General features: G+C 42.5%; 1 protein-coding gene across 1 annotated transcript; it reads right to left on the bottom strand.

The window, feature by feature from the left end:
• Positions 1-912: 912 nt before the first annotated feature.
• rrp12 (ribosomal RNA processing 12 homolog) lies at positions 913-10,632 on the bottom strand. The gene is made up of 34 exons (XM_042434081.1): positions 10,395-10,632; positions 9,086-9,315; positions 8,857-8,940; positions 8,663-8,739; positions 8,437-8,542; positions 8,224-8,340; positions 7,969-8,107; positions 7,688-7,815; positions 7,501-7,599; positions 7,325-7,416; positions 7,125-7,236; positions 6,843-6,943; positions 6,634-6,748; positions 6,374-6,516; positions 6,147-6,268; positions 5,988-6,052; positions 5,735-5,897; positions 5,473-5,627; positions 5,310-5,377; positions 5,110-5,203; positions 4,869-5,027; positions 4,674-4,754; positions 4,484-4,589; positions 4,284-4,391; positions 4,035-4,192; positions 3,854-3,945; positions 2,897-3,052; positions 2,641-2,813; positions 2,434-2,544; positions 2,295-2,341; positions 2,135-2,213; positions 1,876-1,943; positions 1,686-1,768; positions 913-1,567 (listed from the first exon to the last, which is right to left on the bottom strand). Exons 1-34 carry the CDS (start codon positions 10,531-10,533, stop codon positions 1,465-1,467), a joined length of 3,873 nt encoding a protein of 1,290 aa, XP_042290015.1. The 5' UTR covers positions 10,534-10,632; the 3' UTR covers positions 913-1,464.
• Positions 10,633-10,887: the final 255 nt, after the last annotated feature.

The raw sequence follows: 10,887 nt of genomic DNA, 5'->3' as shown, positions 1-10,887 counted from the left end.
CATAATAATTCAACATTATACGGCAGCTTCATATTTTTCTTATACAATTATATTATGAAGCAGCTTGCAAACACACTGCAGTCAGTGCAAAAGCAACCTAATGACATATTTATTGGTTAATTGGATATTACAGGATGCAACATTTGGTGATGTAATGTGTTCCCCTTCAGGCAATGTTCTTTAATTAAACTAATTACATTTCCGCTGCTGTCAGGACACTAATAATCTATCTGCGACATTTATATAGGTAGCCTACAAAATGAATCCTAAATTCAACATTTTATTACTTTTGGATGTATTCAAAGTCGTATTTCTGCTCTCATATAATTCTTTTTGTCATTTGTTTTTCATTTAAACAACCAGTGAAGTAATCAGTAGTAGGGATCTTAAAGTATTCAGACCAGCAAAACATCTTCTTTTTGTCATCTTAGGCTATTCCATGTAAACCGATGGCCAAAACATACATGTAATTCATTTCAAATTAAATCTAGAGCATAAAAAGGGGAGTGAAAAGGGGTTTGAATACTTTCTGACACCACAGTACAGTAAGTATATGTTTAACCGCAAAGATGATGATGCCTGGTCTGGGAATGTCCTGAATCAGTCCAGGATGTCTCCTCCCCTCCTCAGGAACACTGACTGTCACACTGTGTCCAGACACAAAAGACTGCGTTTAGGAGGTCAGTCTGTCACTGAGACTCATTTTGCTGCAATCCATCTGGGAAATGAATCACACAATGCTAATGGTATGTTACCTCACTCAGCGCAACAACCTACAGCCTCTTCAGTGTCTTTAAGGGGCTGCTGTAGAGCCACACTGTCACAGGAAAATCTAACTACAGACTGTAAATACTAGTGGATTGCTGATAAGGAAAAGTGGAAATTTATGTTTTTTACTTTTCAGTCCAAAAACAGTTTTAATGATGTATTTTAATCATCTTAAATGCACTCATAAATGCTCTTATGCAGTGTTAATAATCCAGAAGTCTACAGCGCCCTCAAGTGACCACATAATGCAACAACAACGGCACATATCACTCTTCCCGAACATATCTAGACACATAAATATCTTTTAATGTTTGTCAGAAGGGAGAGTTTTATCGGATGCATACACAAAAGATAACACTTTTGTGATTTATTTGACAGCCAAATGAATTTCCATTTAGTCAGTCAATATTCACCAAGGCAGGGACAGTCAACATGTTTGTCGTCACTCACTCACACTCACTCATACACACACACACACACAACTGACTTGAGAAAGCTGTAGGACGTCAGAGCATTTCTAGAGCTCTGTAAGAGGCACAGTTTAAAAACAAACTGATATCACCTTTCTAGACAGTCTGTCAGAAACACACACACTTCCCACGCTGTATCTGCCTATTTCAGTATGTTGATGAACACACCATCACACACACACACACAACCTATTTGGAGTCCATTGAGCGATATAAAATGTGCTCTTCAGGCTTTCCTCTTTTTCATCTGCATTTTCTTTCCTGACAGCGCCCCCTTCTGGGCTCCTTTCACCATGCCCTTGAACTGGCCCTGCAGTTTGGCTCGCTTCCTGTAAACGCAGACAGAATTAAAAAAATGTTAGATTCATTTTTAAACTCAATCAGTCGCTTGTCAAAGAAGTTGAAGGATTCCTGTCATGACAACTGTTGGTTAAACTTTGCTCATACCTGCGATTGAGCTGGGCCTTTTTGAGAGGGATGTAAGCGTAAGGGTCGAGTTTTCCTTTTTTCTTCACATCTCCTTTTCCTTTCTGAGGAATGCAGAACAAAAACTGAGAACTGCAGTTTCCAGTGAACACAACGTCTCTATCCAGCGACTTCCTGCAGCAAATGTTTCTACACACACTGTCGGACTCACCTTCGACTTGTAGTCTGCTCCGTTGTCTCTGCTGCCTCCCAGGGGCCTGTGGATACCCGAGCCCCCAGCTGAGTGAGAAGAAAACACATGTTGCTTTGTCTTAATCACAATCCCTCATGCACCAACGTGTCATCAGCATGATATGTTGCTTTCTGGCAAAACTGCAACTGCCAAGATATTAACCTGATGCCAAATCTTAGTCTAGAACTTCATGCACAGGCTTGTTACTTTTACACAGGATGTTTGGTACAAATCATACCTTTATATTGTAACTCAGGCTCAATGTCCATGTCGTCATCAAAGTTGCCGTCTTGAAACTTTCTCTTCTGTGTCTTTTTCTGATGGTAATAGACATGGGTAAATGACAAAAAAAACGTGATAAAATGTCAAAGGTTACGATTACATGTATAAATACTTACGCTCTTGACCCCAGCTTCTTCTAGGATATCGTTCATCTCTCCCTTATCTGTGAGAAGAGTGATGATTAATTAGTTAAAGACTGTTTAGATTTAAAAGGAGAGCACAGAGAAGCCAGATGAACCACAAGATTCCTCTTACCTTTGTCTTTTACATCCTCTTCTTCATCTTCTCTGATGATCAACCGTCCGTCTGAGGTCACCTTGAAGCCGTGCTCAACCTTGGCGCTCTTTTTCAGCTCTGGGTTTGTAGCTGAAAAACAATAAAAATCCATGTTAATAAAAATCTGACTCCAAAAATCAACATGCAAGCTGACAGAAACAAAGGACAGTTAGGAGGCTTTATTACCTAGTACTCTCTGGGAAACCTTGGGGTCCAGGAAGTTGAGCGGGTCATCTTCTTCTCCTTCTTTGAGCCAGGCGCGTCCCTTCTGCTGTTTGCCTGCTTTCTTCTGAGCATTACCGGCCTTTCCTTCATCCTCTGACATGTCACTGTCTGACTCTGCAAGGATGTCCTCAATACTAGAGAGGAGAGGGCAGGAGGTTTGTAAGGAGGAAATTTGAGCAAAATTGTAAGAAAGGGTGTTGCTCTGTGTGTTCCATACCTTTCATTCTTGGTTTTAGGTGCCTCTTCTTCGCTTTCCGAGTCGTCCTCCTGCTCTGCGGCTTGTTTCCGCCTCTTGGTGCGCGCCTCGGCCTTGCGGATGTTTGCCAGCACCTTGTGGTGTTCTGCAGGCAGCATGCTCTTCACCAGCTCAAAACTGGGAATACAGCAGAGAATCATAAACATAAACGAAATGCACTGTAACATATAGACATACTGTAATTCTGTTATAAACACATCTGGTACAATCAGAACATCAAGTGAACATGGAACCATCTCATCTTTGTCTCTTCCAAAACAATCAGAGTTTAAGGAAAGTCAGATGTTGATCCCGACAAAGCAACTCTTTGTTAGCGGTAGCATGTGATTTACATATGATAACGTTATTAGTGCTAACATGTGCTTCTTGTTAATTCACCAGATGTGGTTTAATTGGTTGAATTTACAACAAGTTTGTTTTTCGGTTAAAAAGGTAGCAAACAAACAGACATTAACTAAACCAAAAGACAATCAGATGTGATGATAAAATATTAATTCTGTGACAGCACAGAAATAAATACACTCAGCTCTTAAAATATACAATGCACTGCCTGGAAGACATCTGCTATCCAGACTGCACATCACATGTCCACATCCAAAGCAATTATGAAGCATGACTGTGTACAAATTCAACAGTTACTGTCATTAAACAGTTTACGCAATGGCTAATAACGTCACTGTTTTTCATTAAAACGTTCATATAAGTGATTTACTGACTTCTGTGGAAATATCAAAGAAACAAAAGGAACTACCTAACCCATTAGAAATAATTGAATCAAGAATTACAGCTGAATAAGAATAAAAGAAGAGTTAAATTTGACATTTGTGATGCTCGTTATTACACACCACAATGTCTCCCCAGAGTGACATTCAGGAATACAAGTAGCTGGTTGGTGCAAAAAAAAAAAAATTTCCTTACCCAAACTTTCTGATAAACTTTGTGAAGATATTCTTCAGTTTGGTTCTGAAGTGCCTTCTCACGTCATCCTTGATGCTCCCAATGCCTTCCATCTGACAAGAAAGAAAGCGAGAGTTAAATGAGGGCACAATTTTCTCTTATCGCGGACTCAAAGTATTATATCCATAACATCAATGCGTACCATGACGGTGACATGTGAAGCCAGAGCCTTGGAATCCATGATGAAGAGGATGACCTTGATGAAGCCCAGGGCAGCTTTCACTATCTCCCTGGTACGAGCTCCCAGCAGGAGGCAAACATTGTGCAGCAGCTGTTCCATGGTGGTCACATCTATTGAGTCTGTGAATGAAAAGATGCAGAGTTAAATTCAGTCTCGTATTTTAAAAAAAAAACACACAAATAAGAGAATGGATGAAGCTGGCGGTCATACCTTTATACTCAAACACCAGTCGAGTTAGGGCCAAAATTGTGCAGGTGATCATGGTGACCGAGCCTGTGAGTCCTGCGTACACCAACACCAAATACTGCTCCATGGCATCTGGAGAACAGACAGCTATCGTTTAAGCATTTCAAATCTTCAAACGTGTCCCCGCACATTTAAAAACAAACACAAAGACAAGTTCATGTTACCTTTTTTGTTCCCACAGAAGCGGACAAATGCATTTCCTATTTCCACCAGCAGATTGTAGGCGTTCTTACGAGCTCCGACAGATACCTCTTTGGTACATATAATTACCTGGAAGAGAGAACATCCTCATGAAAATGATAACTATGTGTACTCTCTGCGTTTGTGTGTGCGTGCATGTGTTTGTGAGGGTACCTCTGGCAGCAGTGCAGTGATAAAGTCCTTGTGTTCTTCACTGAGCCTTTTCACGATGTTGATCAGACACTTCAGTCTCGGCTGAGAAAAAGAAATACGTAAAAAGATAAAATCAGACAGCGCTGTAAAGCCAGATGTATAATATCCATCTAAACATGAGGTTTATTTTATTTCTACTCTACACAGCAGTCTCACCCTCTTTGCTGGTGAAGAGGCGTTTTTCAGCGTCTCAAGCAGGACGACTTTTAGAGTTTCTAGATTAGCCACGACAAACGATCTACACTCGTCTCGCTCTCCTCCGCACATCTCCTCCAGCACACGGTACGCCTTCTTCTGCATGCCTGGTTCTTTAGTCTGAACGAAAGAACAGAGAGTCAACAACGAGAGATACTTTTGGGCCATGATAGGTTTCATTAAAAACTGTGTATATGCTTACCTGCAAATATGGCCTGATCAGCTCAAAGGTCTGAGTCATGGTGACTTCATCTAAAAAGGGAGCCATGGCAACCACGAGGTCCATCATTGACAGCCTGAGAGGTAGAGAAAGCCAGAGTATGGCAGAGCAAGTATATTAATACGTCAGTAATATGCAGGCAACCAGAATTCTATATGAATGTATCCGTATTCAGGTCCTACCGTGTGAACTCGGTGCTCTCTGTGCAGCTCAATCTCTCTGTGGCTTTTTGCAGGAATGTATTGATCATCTGAGGATGATTGTTTTGATTAGCAATTAACCAGCACAGGTGATATGGCCTATCAAAGGGTATCAATGCTTCAATGTCATGCAAACACAACTCACCTGCATTTCGGTGACAGTTAAATAGACCTTGATGGTGTCTAGTACAGCCATCCTGTAGGTGCCAGACTCTCCGGCTGCGGGCTGCTGGCTGTACACATTGAACAAGATGGGCAGGAAGTTCTTAGCGAAGCGGCCCACTTCAGCCTTTTCTTCTTCTGCAGACACAGAGAAATCACAAACCATGTTACCAAACAGGCTGATTCAATAGAAAGAAGCTGCAGTAGTTTTAATGCATATTCTGTCTGCATGTGTGTTTACCTACCTGTGCTGCAGCTTTTGTTGATGACAGTGCGCAAAGCCTGGCAGACTGTGAGTCTCAGGTCTGGCCGTTCATTAATAGCCATGCCCAGTGTGCGGGCGACGCCTTTGAAGGATGCCACCAGGTCTGTGGGACATGTACAGAAACCAGGGAGCATGGTCCAAATCTAAAAGAAGAGCACAGATATTAACTTCTTGGCAACTCAATCACTTCAATTCTTCACTCAGGATAAGTCACAAAGTCCACATGAAGTTACCTGAAGCTGTAAGGTCTGATAGACTTTGGCCTCCAGTTTCTGTCCCTGTTGCTCCAACTCTTCAGCTACAACACAAGAACAGAGTCATCAGTCAACACACCTAAGAATCAATAACCCAGTCACCCCACCCTAAAGTGGAGCAATACACATTTGATTTACCTCTCTGCTTGAGTGTAGAGGCCAGAGGGAGGAAATATGAGTTGAAGAAACCCAGGTTAGTGTTCTTCACGTGATCTCGAATGACCGGGACCAACCAGCTGCGTGGAAACTCCAGGTCATCGCTGATTAAAAAAAACAAAACAAAACAAAACCAGCCAGTTAAACCACAATAATGTCAGTCAAAGTCAGCCCCAAAAGTGCCTTTGTGTCCGAGTATGTGCTCTTACTCGTAGCCGGTGATGTTAAGAGGCACAGCGCCCAACACAACTTCGGGCCCCATGCTCTCTACAGCTCCTCCTACAGCCAGATCCAACTCACCACTGAAGGGGAATTGTGGAGTAGAGCGCAGGTCTGCCAGAGACTGCAGGGACTGTCCATGAAACAACACAGAATCTGATTTACCCTTTGACTATGTAATCATCCCACTACAGGCAACGTTTTATCTTTGGTTCGTCACACGTCGGTCTACAGAAGTTTGTCACTGTACCTTGGTCATGATGGGGTGAGCTTGTTTCCCTGCAACGCGGTAGAAGCAGCCAAGTGCTTGCAGAACAAATGGCCAGGAGGCATGGAAGCGATAGGACAATCCCTCTTCTACGATACTGTAACACACAGATACAAGCATAACTATCGTGACCTTTAAAAAACAGAAAGAGAAGACTGAGACTAGCTTTGCAAGCAGATGGGGGAACTTACCGAAACATTTTGCAGACAGAAGAAGGGTTCCCTGCAGAGGCTGTGGCAGTGATCATGCCCATTTCCTCCATGTGAGGGGCCACACACTCAGTCAACAGCGCCTGAAACACAAACATAAATAAATCAATAATTAGAACACTGAATGCAATAACTCTCGTGCAATAAACAAATGTGTTTTGGTATATTGCTGTAAACCGATTCCTTTGACTTGTAAGGGTAAAAATTCAACAACTTTCATGTCTAGAATGTATCTTTCCACAAAAATCCAGACATAATCTTTACCTTGAGTGTGTTGGTGGCTGCAGAAACCACTTGTGTGTGAGGTGACAACAGGCAAGACATGGCAGCAGAGAAGAGGCGGGGCAGGTGACCCAAACTCAGAGAACTCTGCAAACTAGACAAAGACAGACTGCTGTCGAATCTGAATTTTAAAAAAAATGACAACAGAATTTGTTATGCTGCTGTTAGAAAACATGTATTACCTTGCCAAGTGAACATGTGCTTTCTCCATGACGGCGAGCCAGGCCAGCAGAGGCTGCAGGTCGTTCTCACTGGGCAGGTAGTCATACAGAGCCTGGGGATAAAGTGACAGCCGGTTATATTTGATGACAAATATCACAGTATGACTGACAACTTTGTTATGCTCGTCCTCTCTCACCGTGATGATCTGCGCGTTGAGTTCTGGTGTCAGAGTTGAAGGATTCGGCTTCCCGCTGAACAGCCTGTGAAAGGCCTGCATGGCGCTCGCCGTCACCAGCTGGAGACAGGAAATACAGTATTAAAAACTACATGTAGATGAACAAAGGGCATCTGGTGGCACCTTTTGAGTGTTTTTGTGTTCTCACCACATGGCTGAGTGTCATCACTCGCAGCAGTGTCTCACAACAGGACTTGACAGCTCCCAGAGGAAACGTCCCCATCAACTCCTTCAGAAGACCCAGCACATGAAGTGTGGTGGTGTCCTCTTTGCTGCCTGAGGGGGGGGGGGGGAGACAGACATGAATTGCAACTTGCTGCACAACCACAGAGTCAAATTAACTATTTACTTACTTCACAGTAAGAACAAATAGGTCCATATCGGTGCTGTATGCAGCTGTAAAGTATGTCAGTCACCATGCTGTCTTACCTCCTGCCTGCTCCATTTCTTTAACGCAGAACTTGGCTGTGGTCACTGCAGCGGGATGGTGTGTTGGAGCCTTATCTGTGAACAGGAAGTCACTACCTCTGAGAATAGAACACACCCCCTGCTGTGCTGCTTTACGCACCTGAGAAGGAAAAGTGGATATAAAATTAAACAGGATAAAACTGCATGGTTTTATTATTTTTTTATACATATTTACACATCATAAGTTTGAGATAAATAACCAAAAATGGGGGAGACCTTTGGTTTGTTGTGCACTGTGAAGCTGAGCAGGCCGTGATAAGCCTGAAGAGTTGATGGGTAAGTCCAGACAGATGCATCCTGCTTCCTCAACAGAGTAGCCAGGCATGACAGGATCTATAAATGCCAAAAACACCAAAAATCAATCTTTGACATGGTTTTCAACAATGCACAATAAAGAGATAAAAACATCACAGAGACAAATCTATTCACCCATCTAAGAGCTGAGGCGGTCTCAGATGTGGCCTGTTTAGACATGACGTCCATCAGAGCCTTGGTGGTGTCCGAGAACTTAGACATGAGCACCGGAGCAGGGACCCTGATGAACACACAAAACAGACACGTCAATCAGATGACAAGTATTCACTGTGATTTCTTATTAGCCTTGACATGCCCTGGCATTTTTAGGTTTCGGAGAACAGCGGTGTAAAAGCTCAACCTTTTCATGACGAGGTTGAGGAGGTAGGCCACCGCAGCCTGTGACTCCGCTGAATCCACAACCTCCAACGTGGTCATCTACAAAAAGCAGACATACTTCATTTTAAGACAGAACACATGGACACTATCCCTTATCAATGCACCACAAGTTATATCTAAATGTCTCAACAAATACATAAAAAAGTCAGCACTTACCAAAGCTGCAAAGTACTCAGTTTCTGTTTCCTTCCCTCCCTGACCACGGATCACCTCAGTAACAGCTGCCAACACTGCACAGATCTGTGAGGAACAATAGGAAACAAGGTTACTCTAACAATACATGAAATGCAACATCACGGATTTCCGATTAAAGTTGTTTTTTTGAGTTGGTAGCACTGCCATCAACTCATAGAAACTCTTTCTTTCTATTCAGTGTAAAACCCACCTCTTTGTGAGCAGCTGAATTGGACTCCCAGAAGCGCTGCACCTTTCTGAATGTCAGATTGGAGCAGTCTGACAGACCGCTGAGGAAGGTACCGGAGGTCCTGTCTGAGAACGCCTGGTCTGGCTCATCTTCCATAGAGGCATCTTTACGGCCGCCTGCACTGAGCTCCAGTGGACCTGTCTGCAGCTCATTGTGTAGCTTCAGAGCATCAACTGTTAGATCACTCTTTTCTGTGGAAAAAAAAGATGAGACATTACAACTTCCCTGTAGGTCTCATGTGACCTACATCGGACATCACAGTCAAGGACTTTTAAAATCCATTTGACTTAACATATTTTTGACATTGTTAAATTTAGATTTTTGATTGTGCATGACATGGCTCTGGCCAAGTGCCACAGAGACGCTTTCTTTGTTGTTTTGACTCTGTATTTCCACTCACTGAATTTGGAATAAATAACTATTAGGCTGAGTGCTGACTTGCAGCTTTCAACATCTGCACTGCTCAAACAGTGGAGGAATCAAACATCTTTTTCAATAATTGGCCCCAAAGATTTACGACAGTGCAGCTGAACAATGATCATGAACACAGAGACATGGTAAACAAGAAGTTTTTAGTTCTACACACCACCTTGATCAAACTTAACATGTGTTTCATTTGCTAATGTGTCACCAAAACAAGGATGAAGTGAAGCTGTCTGGAGCACAGGCACCAACGTATCTGATGTCTATTAGTTTTATACTCACACCAGTCAGCGACTGCACAAAATATTAAATATGATGACATTTGTCCAATTTCTTTTGGTCCCCTGAATCAGGGTAACCATGTATAAATAGTGCAATTATTCCTACAGTCATCACCCAATGTGTGGATGTTAATACCCTCAAATTACAGCTGAAAGTATCAGAAATTCAGCTGCAATAATCAAAAATCAAGAATACATTTAAAATTTAATGTGCTGTTATATGGAGCCAACAAAGCTGAAAGTGTGTACAAACACTTTGCACAATTATTCCCAAGACTGTCTATTTCAGTATGTTGCATTATGGGACAACAGCAATAATGAAGAGTCACAAACACTCATTGAGAAAACCTAACTAGTTTTTATCATCTCAAATTTAACTGACTAGCAAATTATTTCAACTGACCAACAAGAAGACAACAAGATAGAAAGTCAGCCTATCCGCTGACAACTCTATTGGAATTGTTTATAAACATTTAACGACTGTATGTCGTTAGTTTGTGCTGTGCTTCAAGTGAGATGGCTAATGTTAGCACTAGCCACAGACCCACGTGTAAAGGGAAGCTTACCGGTGGGTCGGCTGAAGAAGCGGCTTTTAGCTGCCTGCCGAAAGCGACTCGTCTGCGGGTTGGAGTCGCTGCTGTGTCCCTTCTTCCACCGTTTGAGTTTCGACCCCGTCCCAGATCTAAGTTTCCCCGATTTCACCATTTTCGGGGTTTCAAAATAATCACGCTACCCCGACAGCCCGTGTTGCAGATCCAGATGACGCCGTCGCTCAGCGGGTGACGTCACAGGTCACGTTGTTTTGGTTGCATCTACGTTTGGATGTGGCAGCAGAGGACGCTGTCCGACACAAAACTACACACAACAGCAGACAACATTACAATCTATGAGTCCCCATGTCAACTGAACTGAAGTTTACCTGAAGAGGTACTTTGACTCTATTTAGTTTTCCAAAAACGTTAAAGCTATGAAAACTGCTGTTATTTACAAACGCTGAAGAAAGATCTGTGTTGATATCTAATTATTTAAACTTCGTATGATTATTATTGTTATTCATGT

The sequence above is a fragment of the Thunnus maccoyii genome, chromosome 14 (assembly GCF_910596095.1).
Source record: "Thunnus maccoyii chromosome 14, fThuMac1.1, whole genome shotgun sequence".
Lineage (NCBI taxonomy): Eukaryota > Metazoa > Chordata > Actinopteri > Scombriformes > Scombridae > Thunnus > Thunnus maccoyii.
Note: the sequence above shows the minus strand (reverse complement) of the source record. Positions and strands in the feature narration are given on the sequence as shown.